Source organism: Oncorhynchus masou, chromosome 5, assembly GCF_036934945.1.
Source record: "Oncorhynchus masou masou isolate Uvic2021 chromosome 5, UVic_Omas_1.1, whole genome shotgun sequence".
NCBI classification, from domain to species: Eukaryota; Metazoa; Chordata; class Actinopteri; order Salmoniformes; family Salmonidae; genus Oncorhynchus; species Oncorhynchus masou.
The window spans coordinates 53,546,216-53,565,874 of NC_088216.1; the positions used below are offsets into that span (position 1 = coordinate 53,546,216).

The window sequence follows — 19,659 nt, forward strand, 5'->3', positions numbered from 1 at the left end:
GACCAGTGAGATATACCTGCTGGAGCGCGTTTTCCCTCTATACCATTTGTATTTAATGAACCTTTGACTATTGGATGTTCTTATAGTCATTTTAGTATTGCCCGTGTAACAGTATAGCTTCCGTCCCTCTCCTCGCTCCTCCCTGGGCTCGAACCAGCAACACAACGACAACAGCCACCACATCTAAGCAGCGTTACCCATGCAGAGCAAGGGAAACAACCACCCCAAGGCTCAGAGTGAGTAGCGCGTGCTAACTAGCCAGCCATTTCACTTCGGTTACACCAGCCTCATCTCGGGAGTTGATAGGCTTGAAGTCATAAACATTTACATTTAAGTCATTTAGCAGACGCTCTTATCCAGAGCGACTTACAAATTGGTGAATTCACCTTCTGACATCAGTGGAACAGCCACTTTACAATAGTGCATCTAAATCATTTAAGGGGGGGTGAGAAGGATTGCTTTATCCTATCCTAGGTATTCCTTGAAGAGGTGGGGTTTCAGGTGTCTCCGGAAGGTGGTGATTGACTCCGCTGTCCTGGCGTCGTGAGGGAGTTTGTTCCACCATTGGGGGGCCAGAGCAGAGAACAGTTTTGACTGGGCTGAGTGGGAACTGTACTTCCTCAGTGGTAGGGAGGCGAGCAGGCCAGAGGTGGATGAACGCAGTGCCCTTGTTTGGGTGTAGGGCCTGATCAGAGCCTGGAGGTACTGCGGTGCAATACTTGAGGCACAACAAAGAGCTGCTGGCAAAACGCACGAAAGTGCTGTTTGAATGAATGTTAACACACCTTCTTCTGCCTACCACCGCTCACTTAGATGCTTGTGTGCTCAGTCAGATTATATGCAACGCAGGACACGCTAGATAATATCTAGTAATATGCTCAACCATGTGTAGTTAAATAGTGATTATGATTGATTGTTTTTTATAAGATAAGTTTAATGCTAGCTAGCAACTTACCTTGGCTTACTGCATTTGCGTAACAGGCAGGCTCCTTGTGGAGTGCAAAGAGAGAGAGGCAGGTCGTTATTTTGTTGGACTAGTTAACTGTAAGGTTGCAAGATTGGATCCCCCGAGCTGACAAGGTGAAAATCTGTTCTGCCCCCCAAAAATACCGATTTCCGATTGTTATGAAAACTTGAAATCGGCCCTGATTAATCGGTCAACCTCTAATTAGGATAACATTTTATTAGTCACATGCGCCGAATACAACAAGTGTAGCCCTTAGAGTGAAATGCTTACTTATAAGCCCCTAACCAACAATGCAGTTTAAAAAATAAATATGAATAAGAAATAAAAGTAACAAGTAACTAAAGAGCAGCAGTAAAATAACAATAGCGAGACTATATACAGGGGGGTACTGGTACCCCTGTACATAGTCCTTCCTAATATTGAATTGCACACTCTTTTGCCCACAGACCAGCCTCAATTTGTCGGGGCATGGACTCTACAAGGTGTGGGAAGTGTGCCACAGGGATGCTGGCCCATGTTGAATCTAATGCTTCTGACAGTTGGCTGGTAGTGGATCTCTACTCCGACTCGCTTTTTCCATCATCCCACAGATGCTCATTCGGATTGTGATGTGGTTATTGGGCAGGCCACTGAAGTAAGATTAATTTACTGTCATGTTTGTGGAATCATTCCTGGACAATCCTAGCCATGCGGGCATGGGGCATTATCTTGTTGAAAAAAATCAATTAGCAGATAGATACACTTGCCATTAAGGGATGCACCTGATGATTGGCAATGATGATCAGGTAACCTGTCGAGTGGCACAGCGGTCTAACACACTGCATCTCAGTGCTAGATGCGTCACTACAGACCCTGGTTCAATTTCAGGCTGTATCACAACCAGCTGTGATTGGGAGTCCCATAGGATGGTGCTCAACTGTTCTGACAGCTGACGCTTAAAGTTAGTGAGAGAGATATGTCTCCAACTTCAGTGAGTTTTGCAATTCGTTCCAGTCATTGGCAGCAGAGAACAAAGGAGAGGCGGCCAAAGGAGGTGTTAGCTTTGGGGATGACCAGTGAAATATACAGTGGGGCAAAAAAGTATTTAGTCAGCCACCAATTGTGCAAGTTCTCCCACTTAAAAAGATGAGAGGCCTGTAATTGTCATCATAGTTACACTTCAACTATGACAGACAAAATGAGAAGAAAAAAATCCAGAAAATCACATTGTAGGATTTTTTAATGAATTTATTTGCAAATTATGGTGGGAAATAAGCATTTGGTCACCTACAAACATGCAAGATTTCTGGCTTTCACAGACCTGTAATTTCTTCTTTAAGAGGCTCCTCTGTCCTCCACTCGTTACCTGTATTAATGCCACCTGTTTGAACTTGTTACCAGTATAAAGGTCACCTGTCCACAACCTCAAACAGTCACACTCCAAACTCCACTATGGCCAAGACCAAAGAGCTGTCAAAGGACACCAGAAACAAAATTGTAGACCTGCACCAGGCAGTTAAGACTGAATCTGCAATAGGTAAGCAGCTTGGTTTGAAGAAATCAACTGTGGGAGCACTTATTAGGAAATGGAAGACATACAAGACCACTGATAATCTCCCTCGGTCTGGGGCTCCACGCAAGATCTCACCCTGTGGGGTCAAAATGATCACAAGAATGGTGAGCAAAAATCCCAAGACCACACGGGGGGACCTAGTGAATGACCTGCAATGAGCTGGGACCCAAAGTAACAAAGCCTACCATCAGCAAGGGCATTGAAGATGAAACGTGGCTGGGTCTTTCAGCATGACAATGATCCCAAACACACCGCCCAGGCAACGAAGGAGTGGCTTCGTAAGAAGCATTTCAAGGTTCTGGAGTGGCCGAGCCAGTCTCCAGATCTCAACCCCATAGAAAAACTTTGGAGGGAGTTGAAAGTCCATGTTGCCCAGCAACAGCCCCAAAACATCACTGCTCTAGAGGAGATCTGCATGGAGGAATGGGCCAAAATACCAGCAACAGTGTGTGAAAACCTTGTGAAGACTTACAGAAAATGTTTGACCTTTGTCATGGCCAACAAAGTGTATATAACAAAGTATTGAGATAAACTTTTGTTATTGACCATATACTTATTTTCCACAATAATTTGCAAATAAATTCATTAAAAATCCTACAATGTGATTTTCTGGAGAAAAGAAATTCTCATTTTGCCTGTCATAGTTGAAGTGTCCCATGAAAATTACAGGCCTCTCTCATCTTTTTAAGTGGGAGAACTTGCACAATTGGTGGCTGACTAAATATTTTTTTGCCCCACTGTACCTGCTAGAGCATTTGCTACGGGTGGGTGTTGCTATGGTGACCAGTGAGCTGAGATAAGGCGGTGCTTTACCTAGCAAAGACTTATAGATGACCTGGAGCCTGTGGGTTTGGCGACGAATATGAAGCGAGGGCCAGCCAATGAGCATACAGGTTGCAGTGGTGGGTAGTATATGGGGCTTTGGTGACAAAACAGATGGCACTTGATAGACTGCATCCAATTTGCTGAGTAGAGTGTTGGAGGCTATTTTGTATATTGCATCACCAAAGTCAAGGATTGGTAGGATAGACAGTTTTACAAGGGTGTGTTTGGCAGCATGTGTGAAGGAGGCTCTGTTGTGCAATAGAAAGCTGATTCTAGATTTAATTTTGGATTGGAGATGCTCAATATGAGTCTGGAAGGAGAGTTTACAGTCTTGCCAGACACTTAGGTATTTGTGGTTGTCCACATATTCTAAGTCAGAACCGTCCAGAGTAGTGATGCTAGTTGGGCGCGCTGGTGCGGGCAGCGATCGGTTGAAGAGCATGCATTTGGTTTTACTAGCATTTAAGAGCAGTTGTACTCATGTAATTTTCTCCATACCCTAATCTTCCCATCAGCGTGTAACCGCAGCAACCATGATTCATCAGACCAGGCAATGTTTTTCCAATTCTAAAGTATCCAGTGTTATTGTTTCTTAGCCCACTGCAACTACAGTTTCTATTTTTTTTCGCTCTAAGAAGTAGAACTCCGTAAGGTCGTTGGCTGCCATACGTTATTCGTGTCAAGGTACGACTAGTTGTGCATTCTTTTATGGGTCTTTGGTCAATGTTGTACTGGACTGTCAGTTGACTAACTGTAGCCTGTCAGTTGCTCTGCACAATTCCTGTCAGTCTCCTTTATCATTTTTCATCAATGACCCATTTTCAACCGGTGGTCTGCTGTTGGCTGGATGTCCTTTGGGTAATGGACCCTTCTTGATGTAACAGTATAATTTTAGACCGTCCCCTCGCCCATACCCGGGCGCGAACCAGGGACCCTCTGCACACATCAACAACTGACACCCACGAAGCATCGTTACCCATCGCTCCACAAAAGTCGCGGCCCTTGCAGAGCAAGGGGAACTATTTATTTTTATTAACAACAAATCAATACATAAAGCACATGAGGGAACACAAGCATACATAGATTACAAACAATGGACAATCGAGCTAGGGGGTACAATATCACATTACAATTACACAAGGACCTAACCTCTTGAAACTCCCCATCCCGGATCCGGGATTGTGACTAAGCCTCAGGCTCATTAGCATAACGCAACGTTAACGATTTCTGAAAATCGCAAATAAAATTAAAATAATGCGTTTGCTCTCAAGCTTAGCCTTTTCTTAACAACACTGTCATCTCAGATTTTCAAAATATGCTTTTGAACCATAGAAATTGACTAATTTGTGTAAGAGTATGCAAAGCTAGCATAGCATTTTGTGTAGCATGTAGCACGCAACATTTTCACAAAAGCCAGATAACCAAATAAATAAAATCATTTACCTTTGAAGAGCTTCTGATGTTTTCAATGAGGAGACTCCCAGCCACATACCAAATGCGCAGTGTTTCCTGAAAGCGTCTGTGTGTAGGAGAAATCGTTCCGTTTTCTACATTGCGCCTGGCTACCGAAACGAACCGAAAATGCAGTCACCTACAACGTGAAACTTTTTCCGGATTAACTACATAATATCGACCGAAACATGGCAAACGTTGTTTGGAATCAATCCTCAAGGTGTTTTTTCACATATCTCTTCATTGACATGCAGTTCATGGAAGCTTGCTTCTCTCTCTGTGCCCCATGGAAAAATACTGGCAGGTGACTTTTGCGCACCAATTTCGGCGCAGGACACCGGGCGGACACGTGGTAAATGTGGTCTCTTATGGTCAATCTTCCAACGATCTGCCTACAAATACGTCACAATGCTGCAGACACCTTGGGGAAACGACAGAAAGGGCAGACTCATTCCTCTTGCGTTCACAGCCATATAAGGAGATCATGAAAGACAGAGCCTCAAAAATCCTTGTCATTTCCTGGATGCCAAGTCATCTTGGTTTTGCCTGAAGCTCACGTTAAAGGGCACGCACAGAGAAGATATTTGTATTTCTGGACACGTCAGAGTGTTTTCTTTCGAACAGTAGCAATTATATGCATAGTCGAGCATCTTTTTGTGACAAAATATCTTGTTTAAAACGGGAACGTTTTTCTTCCAAAAATGAAATAGCGCCACCATAAGTGTAAGAGGTTAAGGGACATGCATATACTTACAATTCTAACAGCTTTTTTGTTAGTAGAGCATTTAACCGTCTTAAAATACAGTTCAATTTCTTTTTGTAGGATATGAAAATGTGGTTTTCTGTTTGTAAATTTACATTTGTGTATATGAAATTAGGCCAAAAGAATAATGAAATGAATTACATAAAAATGATTCCGCTTTTTCTATTGTATGTAAAGAATCCAAACAGTACATCTCTCCACAATAGTGTAAAATCTTCATAAATGTGTTCAATTATAAACCTACTGATGTCTTGCCACAGTTTTCTTACATGCATACAATGCCAAAAAAGATGCACAACTGTTTCTGGGTGGTCATTACAAAAGGAGCAATTTGAGTTGATGTTTTCCTTAAACTTCTTCATATAGTGGTTGGCAGGATAATATTTATGAATAATTTTAAAGGAAACTTCCTTAATTTTGTTAACAAGTAGGTATGTTTGTGGCAACATCCAAACTTTTTTCCAACAGATATTATCAATAAAACCATTCCAATAAGGCATGACATAAGGTATAGATACAACATCCTGCTGAAACAAGGATCGTATCGCTCTGTTGTTGAATGGACCAAAAGAGAAACAAATCTTTCCTACTGATGAGTCAACAGGGTCAATAGAAGCTAGGTTCTGATGGTCAGGTCTTGACATGTTCCTGAATAACATAGCAACACCTGAGGGAATGGCATCTAAAACAATTGCAAAATCTTTAGGTGTTACAGGGACCTTGTAAAGTGATAAGAATTCTTTATAACTGAGTAAAAGACCCTCTGCATTTACCAGTTGGCTCACCAATAGGATATTATTTCTGAACCAATATTCTAAAAACAGAGAGGTATTTTTATACAATATATCCCGATTATTCCATATATAATATCTGTGTGGAGAAAAATTGTGTTTATAAATTAAGGACCATGACAAGAAAACCTGCCGATGAAAAGCAGAAAGTTTCACTGGAACTTTGTCAATATTATAATTGCAAAACAACATGTAGTTGAGGCCACCAAAAGTAGAGAAGACATGATGAGGAATAAAATTCCAGATAGAAGTGGGTTTTCTTAGGAATTGTTTTATCCAATTGATCTTGAAAGTATTATTTAAAGTAGTAAAATCCAGAAAATTCAGTCCACCATTCTCGTAAGTGTTCATTACAACAGTTTTCCTAATGTAATGGGTACGGTTTCTCCAAAGAAAGTTGAAAAGCATCTGGTCTATCTCCTTGCTTATTTTACGGTCAAGATATAAAGATAGAGCACCATATGTTAGTCTAGAGATACCTTCAGCCTTGGTTATTAGGACTCTACCTTTTAAAGATAAGTCCCTCTGTAGCCATTGATTTAGTTTCTTCTGGGTTTTTTTAATAAGAGGGTTAAAATTTAGTAAGCCTCTAGACTTCTGATCCTTTGTAATGGTTATGCCTAAATATGTAAGTTCTTCTTTTACTGGAATACCATAATATGAAGGTGTCACACAATCTTTGACAGCCATGAGTTCACATTTATTAATGTTAAGATATAGACCAGAAGCTTTGGAAAAGGATTGTATCACATTGATCGATATGGGAATTTGGTTAGCGTCTTTCAGAAAAAGTGTAGTATCGTCAGCCAGCTGGCTTATAATAATTTCTTTACCAGCTATGGAAATACCTTGTACAGGACTATTATTTAAAGAATTTGCAAGAAGTTGGGTGATTAATAAAAACAGGTACGGAGAGAAAGGACAACCTTGCCTAATTCCTCTCTTTAACTCAAATCTAGGTGAGGTGCCATATTTCAATTTGATAGAGCAATTACCATTTGCATAGAGAGTCTTAATAGCCTTACAGAAAAAATCCCCAAAGCCAAGTCTCTCAAGGGAGTGGAAGAGAAACGGATGCTCTACTGTGTCAAATGCTTTATAAAAATCTAAAAATAATATGAAGCTATCCTCAGTTATTAGGTCTGAGTAGTCAAGTACGTCTAATACTAGTCTGACATTGTTAGAAATATGTCTGTTTCTCATGAAGCCAGACTGTGTTTCATCAATGATTGCATCCAGAACTTCTTTAATTATTTTTGCAAGTAGTGAGGCTAATATCTTATAGTCATTATTAAGAAGACAAATTGGACGCCAGTTATCGATGAGCAGCACTTCTTTTTTAGGCTTAGGTATCAGTGTTATTAACCCCTGACTCATTGTAGGAGGGAGAACATTGTTTTTAATACTCTCTAAAAAGACTTCGAATAGGAAGGGAGCTACTTGTTCAGAAAATAATTAGTAAAATTCTGATGTAATTCCTTCAACACCTGGTGATTTATTGTTCTTTAGATGTTTGATAGACTCCATAATCTCTTCAACTTTGATGGGTTCATCACACTGTTTAGATTCTATATCACTGATAAAGTGAACATTATTCAGTGAGTTAAAAAACATATCTGTGGATTCCTGACAGTACATAGAGCTATACAATTTTCTGTAAAAATTGCTGCAGTATTTAGCGATTAATTTTTGGTCATCTGTAATAACACCATCAATGTTTAACTTATGGATAGTGTTATTTTTAGAGTGAAATTTCTCAAGTCTAAAGAAATAGGATGAATTCTGTTCTCCCTCCTCAATCCATTTTTTCCTAGATCTAATAAAGGCTCCTTCTGCTTTTAATTTATATATATTATCCAGTTTATTTTGTAACTCAATTAGTTCCATCTTCTCCTCCCCCAAGAGGTCAGCTGGGGACCTCTGAGAAAGGGAAGTTATCTTAATGATCACCTTTTCCTCCTCAGCTCTTCTGGTCTTAGCAAGATTGCTACCATATTTTCTAAGATATTTGGACACCTCAAATTTAAAGAGCTCCCAGTTCTTGCAATAAGATTTTTCTTCACAAGCCCTTTCCCAAAAGTGTGAGAGCAGATCTTTAACCTCAAATGTAACTATATCATTATTTAATAATGAGCTATTTAGCTTCCAGTAGGATGCTCAACCAAGGTTTGTATCAGGGGTAAATATTTTGATATCAATGTAAATAGCCTTATGGTCTGTGAGGGGAGTAGTACAAATATTTGTAGTAACACACTCACTATCAATACATTTGGATATAAGCCAAAAATCTATTCTGGATTGTCTGGAGCCTGTTTTGTTACTCCAAGTGAATGATCTGTTGGCCGGAAACCTCTCTCTCCATATATCAGTAAGATCAAACTTTTCCATAAAAAGTATTAAACCCAAATTCTGATTGGTTGGCCTACCATCTATCAGTTGAATTATCTATTGTAATGTTAAAGTCCCCTCCTATCAATAATAACGAATTGGGAAATTTAGATAACCAATGAAGTATGTGTTTCTCTATAGATTCAAGCAGCTCATCATTCTCATTTTTGGTGTTGTACCCGTAGAAGTTTACAGTAATGAGTGTAATGTCATTGTAACTGATCACAAGACAAATAAAGTGACCAAAGGGGTCACATTCCGAGTGTAGAATATTACCACCAAAGGTATTTTTCATTGTAGTGACACCAGCAGAGCGTTCAGATCCATGGGAAAGCCAAATATCGTTGCCCCACTGTGACCTCCAGAAGTTGGCATCAGCAGAAATTGAGTGAGACTCTTGAAAAAAGCAAACTCTGTTCGAAATTGTTTAGCAAATAAAAATAAGGCCTTGCGCTTCACACTGTTTCGTAACCCCCTAGCATTAAGAGATAATATAGACAAAGACAAAACAACAAAGATTATATAAAAGTATAAACTGTAGTAGGATGAGTCAAAGACGTAGGAGCAGTGAACGTAAACGATAAGGAACCGAGATCTGCACCATTTAAGTCAATTTAAAGTGAAAATAGCTTATTCCATAACCTTTGAAATGCAACTCAACTGGAAATTATGTTCAAGACCAAAACAAGGGTTCTTGTAGTAAGAGAGACTAAAAACCCTCTTTAGTGTAATCAGGAACTATTCCGAGAAATCATACAAATAATAATTTAAATAAAAGGGTACCTACTATTTTAAGTACATATGAAAACTGATCATAAAATAATTGAATAACAAAATGTTTTACATAAATGTTCCTAAGACCTTTTTTGGAAATAAGTATTAATAACTAAATAGAACAATATCCATGTAAAGTCAGAGCAGACCTGTATGCCATTTAAAACAGTATCTTAGTTACTGTATACATAAAACATAAATTCAGCTTTCAATCTTCTTCGTAAGTTTATAAACAAAATAGGACTTCTGGTCATACAAGAACAAACTAATGAATTGAAATACCTGAGTATTCCTTTAAAATAGTCACCTGATACTTGTTAGGTAAACAACATAAGGAAAATGAGAATACCATGGCTGAAACCATCAACCTGTTCCTTCTGGTGAGATTTTAGGGAGGAATATGGATTTCTGAACCGTTGATGAAACCTCGTCCTCCGCCGAAGTAAGCAGCCTTCCCCTCACTTCGTGCTATCTTGATCGTTGGCCACAACTTGTTCCTTCTTTCTATGTCTTCCGGGCTGAGATGCTCAGCGAAACACATACCATGGCTCTGAAGGAAGGCGTTCTTCCTAGCAGCTTTCCAGACAGCATCCCTGTAGAATCTGGTAGTGAATAGGATGATGATACCCCTGGGTCTTGAATCACTTTGCTGTTGCTTCTTGCCGAGGCGAAGTACAACGTCGATGGTATCACCAACTTTGTTCTTCTCTGCAGGCAAAACTTCTTGGCAGATACGGATAGCCTCTCCTCGCACATCTTCATTCTCCACCTCTGGCAAGCCGTAGAGTCTCAGGTTCCATTTTCTTGTGTATTGTTCCAGATCAGTGAGACGTCTATGGTAGACATTGTTATTCTTTTCCACATTTTTTTCAACTTTTGTCACTCTCGTTTTCACATCATTAATTTCACCACATGCAAACTCCAGTCTTTTTCAAGCCTTCGATAACCATGGTGTTCGCGGCTACCATTTTCTCAATGGCGTCACACCTGGAGTTGATGAGTAAGGAGAGGGTAGCCACGATGTCAGAGTTCATGTTGGGTTTTTTTGGAGGGTGGAGGTTTGCACGGAGTAACCGTGTTGATTAGCAATAGAACGGCTAACTTTTTCCTTTCTTTTTTTGTCAAGACTTTGCATGGACATGCTGAAATAAATTATCCAATTATCATTCCAGTCACAGGAAAGGTCTTATATCTTGAACAAATAAAAATAATAATGATTAAACTTAAAAAAAAAAAAAAAAAAAATCAATCTTTCTGAAGTTTGGTACGGAGCTCGGTAAAAAAGCGTCTGTTCAAGCAGCCATCTTGGCCAATCAGCAAGGGGAACTACTACTTCAAGGTCTCAGAGCAAGTGACGTCACCGATTGAAACGCTATTTAGCGCGCACCGCTAACTAAGCTAGCCGTTTCACATCCGTTACACTGAGACACACAGGAAACTGTTGAGCATGAAACTCAGTAGCGCTGCAGTTCTTGACATACTCAAACCAGTGCGCCTAGCACCTACTACCATATCCTGTTCAAAGGCACTTACATATGTTGTCCTGTCCTTTCACCCTCTGAATGATGCAGGTACACAATCCTTATTTAACCTGTCTCCCCTTCACCTACACTGATTGAAGTGGATTTAACAAGTGACACCAGTAAGGCATAATAGCTATCACCCAGTCAGCAGCATGGAAAGAACGGGTGTTTTTATGTTTTGTACACTCAGTGTATCTCTGGCCCTCGTCTCCGCAACCTACTGCCACCAGAATTCAAGGAATGCCACCCAATCAACGAGCCCACCGAGTCCATTTAATAAACAAGTCCCGGTCACCACAAGGATTTAGTATGAATGCGCTCATCTTTTTCACTGCCACTAGAGTGCATAACTCAAAAGGTAGCATATACATTTGTGTACTATAAACTGAAGAAAGAAGAATAAAAAATATTTGATTTGCCTATTTATTCGTTTTATTAACTATATAAATGACAATTATTTTCTTGGTCGGACCAATTAAATTACAAACGGTAGGTTGTGTACACCGTATTTTCATTACGTGTATTTTTTTGTTTTTATTGTTTACTGACCATTTGTTTCTTATTTGCAACAATCAGTTGAGATTTTGGTTGCTATAAGTTCATTCTAGTCATTTAGTGCATTGATAATGCGACCTTTTTGTATTTAAACTCCCAAAATGGCATGCCACGATTGAAGCTACCGTGGGTAGTTATTTATAAAAAATAAAAAAACAAATTTCGAATGTTTTGTAGCTCGTCTGTGTGTGTGTGTGGGGGGGGGGGGTTCTCTACTTTTTTAAGCGGAAGTAGGTGCTGTTCCCGGACCAGATAATGCGAGTGAGACTTCAATGAGTGAGTGGTGATGTTCTTAATTGACCGAGTTAAAGGGTGCAGTTCTTCAAAGACAGCTTTCATTGAACTTTAATACGTGCAACTCGCAGCTATTTAGAACGAAGATGCAACGATGACCCAGCTTCGGACCAACGAGTTCATTGCTCCACCAGAGTGTCCTGTTTTTGAGCCCAGTTGGGAGGAATTTGCCGACCCATTTGCGTATATCAACAAAATACGGCCTATTGCAGAGAAAACGGGCATCTGCAAGATCCGACCGCCAAAGGTGAGTGTCTTTAATCAGGGTAACATTTCAAACTCCTGCTTAAACATTTTCTAAAGGTTGTTGGTGACATTTTTAGTCGTTTACTTATCTTTTTAGACAGATTTTCAACATGGCGGCTTGAGTTGAATTGCCAGCTTCTTCTGTGTATGTGTGCCTCTGTGTGTATATTATGTGTGTGCATGTATACGCACGCGCCCAGTGATCTATGTGCGAACAGACGCGCGACAAAATTCTAATAAAGTATCGCCTATGTTCCAGAGAGTACGTTGCATTGTATGTGAAGGGATCTTTAGAGGCTATTGGTCAAATGGATGGGTGAAAAGGTTGCTTAACCTTTCTCTTCCTGGGAGTTGTACATTGTAAAATGACAGGGAAATGAAGACATTTTACCAAGTCACTTTAATGCCTTCCAGTTTATCAATCAAATGTTCTACTGTGAAATTGGAAGATATTTATAAAATATCCTTCCATACTGCTTTTTATATCGACTTGTATTGACCTCACAATGTTTTGATGCTAGATTGTCATGATGCACGTAACCGTCACACGGCAATCTAGATTATTTGATAACTGGTAGTGGGGCTGATTTAGAGGCCTGTCTATATTGATATTTTAGGCCTGTCTTCTACCTTAGTAATGCCATCCATGTTGTCTTTGTGGTAGTGGGTGTGTTTTAAAAGCTGGATTGTGTGTGCAAACCAAGTGAGTTTAACAGTTCAACACTATTACATAATAATCGGTGGCAAGTAGCCTAGCGGTAACAGCGTTGATCCTGTAATCTAAAGGTTGCTAGTGTGAAAAATCTGTCGATGTGCCCTTGAGCAAGGCATTTAACCCTAATTACTCCATGGTCGCCTTTTGATAATGTCTGACCCCGGTGGTGACCTCACACTCCAAGGGTGTCTCGGAGTTGGGATATGCAAAAACACATTTTCTATTTTACACATCTATAATTAAGCAATCAAGCCTGAGGGGCTGTGGTATATTGCCAATATACCATGGCAAAGGGCTGTTCTTAGGCATGATGCAAGGCAGCCTTTAGCCGTGGTCAATTGGCCATATGTCACAAATCCCGAGGTGCCTTATTGCTGTTATTAACTGGTTACCATCGTAATTAGCTGTAAAAATAAATGTTTTGTCATGTCTGTGGTATACGGTCTGATACCACAACTCAGCCAATCACCATTCAGGGCTTGAACCAGTTTATAATACAGTTTATAATACACATTTGTACATGTGTGAAAACGGACAAATATAACCACTCACCAAATTATTAATCAGATTTTGCTAGGGATATTTGTTGATTCATCTGAGTAATTTGACCCTTTTTCTAATGGTAACTCAATGGTTCTTGAAGGGCTGGCCTCTGAACATTCGTTATCATAACAAATTCCTCTATGTAGCCTATGGTAATAACTTTTTTTACTGGGGTATGCATGCATTCTTGCTGTCGTTTGCAATAAAGCATATTACTGCAAGAGTTGATAGTAGTTGATTAAACATAACAATTTGGGTAACACTTTACATAAGTAGTTAAACCTATTTGTTAATACTGTAGTTGCACTTTGTAGACCTATTAGTCAGTTTATAGCCTAATTGAGTTGATTGTTTTATTAGATCACATAATCGGGACTGTCCCTCATACCACTGGTGGTAATATCAAAATATTCTCATTGACAATCAATTACTAAAATACTATGCAACAACAATGTTGTACACCTACAATAACCTAAATGTAAACTTTGAGAAACCAAGGCAACCTGTTTATGCATTAACATTGTTTACCAGCACATTGTTTAGTCCCCACCATTTGTGCTGAATTATATAAACCCATTTGTCCCACTCTGTACAGTCAACAATGCTGTTTTCACTTTGCTTCTTAATATAAATCTGTTCTATAATTACACTATTAGTCTGTTTCTTACATCTGCAAACAGCTAGTCTTTTTTCTTAGCAAGTTGGGCCTAAATGTTGTTAGCTGCTAATGTACTGACTCAGAGCAAATGTTTATGTATATATTTTTATTTAACCAGGTAGGCCAGTTGAGAACAAGTTCTCATTTGCAACAGCGTCCTAGCCAAGATAAAGCAAAGCAGTGCGACACAAACAACAACAGTTATGCATGGAATAAACAAATGTACAGTCAATAACACAATAGAGAAGTCTATATACAGTGTGTGCAAATGTAGTAAGATTAGGGAGGTAAGGCAAAAAATAGGCCATAGTGGTGAAATAATTACAATTTAGCAATTAAACACTGGAGTGATAGATGTGCAGAAGATACTGGGCTGCAAAGGTTCAAAAAATAAATAACAATATGAGGTAGTTGGGAGGGCTACTTACAGATGGGCTATGTACAGGTGCTATGATCGGTAAGCTGCTCTGACAGCTGGTGCTTAAAGTTAGGGAGATATAAGACTCCAGCTTCAGTGATTTTCGTTCCATTGGCAGCAGAGAACTGTAAGGAGAGGCGGCCAAAGGAGGAGTTGGCTTTGGGGATGACAAGTGAAATATACCTGCTGGAGCGCATGCTACGAGTGGGTGCTACTATAGTGACCAGACATATTACCTCAAATGTAATAGTCTGATAATACCAGTGATGGTGTAGATCTACATCAGAATGTTTGTGTGACACTATCTTCTAAATCAAAGAAGAATACGCAAAGCAAGAATGTTTTAGCTACATGAAGTAGCTAAAACAAAACATTCAGGAGGACCGAGCATGCCCCCATTCTCATCAACAGGGCTGTAGTGGAGCAGGTTGAGAGCTTAAGTTTCCTTGGTGTCTACATCACCAACGAACTAACATGGTCCAAGCACACCAAGACAGTCGTGAAGAGGGCACAACAAAATCTATTCCCCCTCAGGAGACTGAAAAGATTTTGCAATGGTCCTCAGATCCTCAAAAGGTTCTACAGCTGCACCATCAAAAGCATGGTTGCATCACTGCCTGGTATGGCAACTGCTGGGCCTCCGATTGCAAGGCACTACAGAGGGTAGTACATCATTGGGGCCAAGCTTCCTGCCGTCCAGGACCTCTATACTAGGCGGTGTCGGAGGAAGGCCCTAAAAATTGTCAGACTCCAGCCACCCTAGTCATAGACTGTTCTCTCTGCTACTGCACGTCAAGCAGTACCGGAGCCCGAAGTCTAGGTCCAAGAGGCTTCTTAACTTCTTAAGCATTGTTGGTTAGGGGCTTGTAAGTAAGCATTTCACTGTAAGGTCTACTTCACTGTAAGGTGAAGTAGACCTGTTGTATTAGGAGCATGTGACAAATCAAATTGGATTTTGATTTCAATGTAGCTAAACATTACAGGGTCCCTTAAACACAAAAACTCCTCTGACATTTTCATAACAAACACTGTATTCAAAGTGCCCACTATTGTATTCTAACTAGAGTATTAGAACATTCTTCATATCCCATGATTCCCTGACTGTTGAAAATGCAGAAATGGACAATTTGTTTTTTATTGTTAAAAAAAATAAAAATAATTTGAACAGTTATAAAACAATCAGAATAAAGACTCATTGAAATCCCATAGAATATACAGTATGTGTTGCCACCCTAGGGTTCCACACTTCTCATTAAGCACATTTATACATTTTACTTTTCAAAATCAAAATGACGTCCAATTAAATTTTTATACCGTGATATATTGGCAAAATCGCCCAGCCCTAATTTACCTTGGAAGAAGTCTCTCTCGATTGACTTGCTTGCACAGCAGTCGTGTCATCTGAATGTTTTGTTCTTACAACTCTGTATTATTATTTAATATTTTGAAATATGATCCAGATCACATCTGTGCCTACTGTAGGTAGTCTGATGGCTGAATTTGGCTTGTTGTTCAGAGGATTGAAATTGTTTGTATGGAATGGGAGGTCTTATGCAGTGTTGTCATAGCTCCACTACTCCACAAAGGGGCTGATGGAAATGCAGCCAGAGCTGTTTTCATAAACCATGTCCCCATCTGGGCCGTGCACTACAGACTGAGCGTGCAGGGTCAAAGGGTAAGCTATGGAGGCACAATTTATGGTGCTCTCATCACCCCTCTTCCCCGGCCCCATGGGATACATATTTTTTTCCAGCTAATTTTTTATGACTGGAGGGCACTTAGATTTGTCCACATCCCCAGCTGGTTCACTTTTCAGTTTGAAGTGACAGTTGGGTTCTCTTGTTTAGGAAGTTGTGTTTTAGGATGGATTCTTCCAAAAAGGGTTCTGTCCCATCTGTTGCTTGGGCTGAATTTACACAATTGCTGTGAAATAGTCTGAGAGCCTCTCTATCACTTGTGTAGCTTATTTAAAATTATATTGTTCTCTATTCCTGAGTTATCATGCACATTCAAATAGGCATGCTGGCACTCTGAGATGCCACGCAAGGTCACAGTGTAGTCTCCAAAGGGAAGGATGCTATACTAGTGCACACTGAGTTTCCTGTTGATGCTTGTCAAACAGTCTCTCTCTCTGAACCCACCGTTTAATAGAAAATGAGAGGACTGGAAATGCCAACTCTACTCAGAGGGCCCATATCAAAGAAAATACTTTAAAGAAAGTCTTATGTGCATCATACTGTATTTTAACTGCTGGTCCAGTGCCGAAATAAGACTTAAATGCACCATGAAAGTCTATGGTTTCTCAAATGTGTAGGTCTATTTATAAATAGTTGCTAATCACCAACTTTACTCAGGTGATGCTAACTATTGACAGGGTGCCCGTGTCTATTGACATTGAGTACAGTGACATGCGCACAACAATGCGATTTATTGTGGATAGTCAGATTAATATAATAGTTTGATTAAAAGATTTACATGCATTTCAAGAATGGTTTCCCTAATAATCCTGTTTACAAGGACATGTCTGAAATCAGGCTACCTGATGGCACTCTGATAAATGCAGAAAATCTGCAATTAAAATAAACATTCTACCACAGCGACCATGTTATTTTTGAGATGCATATTTGATTCTGAGTTACATTTAACGTTTGTGAAAACTACTTCTTAGACGCATGCATTGTTCTATTGACACTACGTGTTAATTTAAAAACATTTAAAAACATTAAGTCTTTTGTCTGTAAAGTCTTATTCGTTATTTCAAACCCCAGCATGTTAACCACACCGCTCGCGTCGCCAAATGAATAACATGCATGTGTGAATTCAATCATTGCACCCACACTGCTCGCGAGGGTTAATGAGGTCCACACTCCAGTCACATTAGTGGTGGTAATGCACCTTAAAGTTGGATGGCAAACGCCATATAAAGTCCAAAAAATTAGCCTCAAGGAGGAGCGATTACAAGAAACTCTGTTAACCCTTTTATCTGTGGATTAATTGTCGAAGTAGAGGACCTTGTGCATTTGAGGTAAAATAACAACCCAATGTTTATATCCCAGGACAAATTAGCTAGCTATTGCCATAAATGTTCAATACTCTTCGACCTGCCCCAAATTAATATAGTTGGTTCAGAGTTTGTTTTGATATTTCAACCTGTGTGTCCTGATTTGCGTGTGGGTGGACAAAATCAACATGTGCATGATTGCTGGTCAGATAGTGCACATGTCTGCGTGCACCATCGCAAGGATGTTTATTTTGTCCACCCACACCAGACATGATCAGGACACACAGTTTGAAATAACAAAATTAACTCTGAACCAGCTACAGTTCCTTGTGAAAGTATTCGGGCCCCTTGAACTTTGCGACCTTTTGCCACATTTCAGGCTTCAAACATAAAGATATAAAACTGTATTTTTTTTGTGAAGAATCAACAAGTGGGACGCAATCATGAAGTGGAACGACATTTATTGTATATTTCAAACTTTTTTAACAAATCAAAAACTGAAAAATTGGGCGTGCAAAATTATTCAGCCCCCTTAAGTTAATACTTTGTAGCACCACCTTTTGCTGTGATTACAGCTGTAAGGCACTGTATATTAATTTGGGACAGGTCGAAAAGTATTAAACATTTATGGTAATTTAGATAGTAACAAAAAATAGCAACCCAATGTTTATATCCTGTCTGAAATGCACAAGGTCTTCAACTCTACCCTTTTATCTCTGGATTAATTGTCAAACCAATTAGTTTCTTGTAGTCTCTCTTCCTTCAGGCTTCTTTTTTGGACTTTATATGATGGTTGGCATCCAACTTTAAGGTGCATTACCACCACCCGACTGGAGTGTGGACCTCAGTTCATCTTTCAATCACCCACATGGGTATATGCCCCTAAAAACAATTGAGGAGGTGGGACTTGCAGCGCTTCAAACGTCACAAATAGAACCAAGTGCCTGGCTATGCAGACACTTGCGAGCAGTGTGGGTTCATAACCTTTTGTGTACATTTATTTTGCAGTGCGGTGTGGCTAGCATGTTAGACTAGCTTGTCGCTAATGGGGATCCTAATAAATGAAATCGAACTGACTTCACTCGTGCTCAAGAGGGTGGCTTGCTCGGCTGGTGCTAGCACAGGTCAAATACACTGTTGTTAAATCTTTATTTTATTTTTATGGCGTTTACACGTCCATATTCGAAAGGTTGCTCAGAAAACCAGGTGTTTTAATCAGCGTATGCTTACTTTGATTCAGAATTTCCTCGGATTAAGATTATTAGAGTAAATTGTTTACATGACTATTAAATAATCTGCCTACTGCCATAATCAGTTTAAAATAAATAAAATCATTACTTTGCATGTAAAAGTACTGTGTGTCTGTCATGCACCCGTTGGTCAAATATATTTCATATCCACTCAGGTTCTTATTGATCTATCGGGATGAAATTGTTTTATTAATGTGATATTTGAAATCATGTTTGATTGGCATTTAGCCTAGTGTTAATTAGTAAGAGTGTAACCAGAGGAGATATCAAATATGGCTTCAGGCTGAAGAGGAACAGCCAACGTGACTTTCTTAATGGAACATAACCTGTCATGTCACAATGTATTATTTACACTGTAGTGTAAATAATATATTTAAACATGTATTCAAATTCAGCACCGACTGTTGCTCGCTCAATTGATAATGATTCTCCTAAATGGAAGATAAACTAGGAAAAAGGTTTGTCAGTTTGACAAGATGGTGTTGTTTACTCCTGCAGGGATGGCAGCCACCGTTTGCATGCGACGTGGACAGTCTGCACTTCACTCCCCGTATCCAGAGACTTAATGAGTTGGAGGTACGTTCATTTCACTACTTAACTGGTATTGCCATTACAATACTGAGTAAAAAATCATCTACTTACCTTTTTTATTATGAATGACTGCATATGTACGTCACCAAGTTTTTATTTTGATTAAATATGTGGATTACTTTTTACAATGATGATCCACAGATATTCTGGGGGGATTTTGCCTTTTGTACATTTTTCTAATTATCCCAGTCTTTCATAAGTGCTAAAGAAATAAAAGAAAATGTACAAATAAGTAGAGTAATCTGCGAATGCTTTAAGCCTAATTGAAGGTGATTCGGAAGTCTGCATTGGCGCATCAAGTGACGTTGTCAGTAGAACAGTGGCTCAGGCAGGCTTAGAACCCACAGCAGCAG

At 39.5% G+C, this 19,659-nt stretch overlaps 1 protein-coding gene across 1 annotated transcript in view; it reads left to right on the forward strand.

Moving 5' to 3' along the window:
• The first annotated feature begins 11,822 nt into the window (after nt 1–11,822).
• Nucleotides 11,823–19,659, forward strand: part of LOC135539849 (lysine-specific demethylase 5B-B-like) — a 33,432-nt gene continuing 25,595 nt past the window's right edge. The window contains exons 1-2 of the mRNA XM_064966026.1: nt 11,823–12,131; nt 19,214–19,291. Coding sequence (XP_064822098.1) covers nt 11,979–12,131; nt 19,214–19,291 — 231 coding nt within the window. The 5' untranslated portion in view covers nt 11,823–11,978. The remainder of the gene's footprint in view (nt 12,132–19,213; nt 19,292–19,659) is intronic.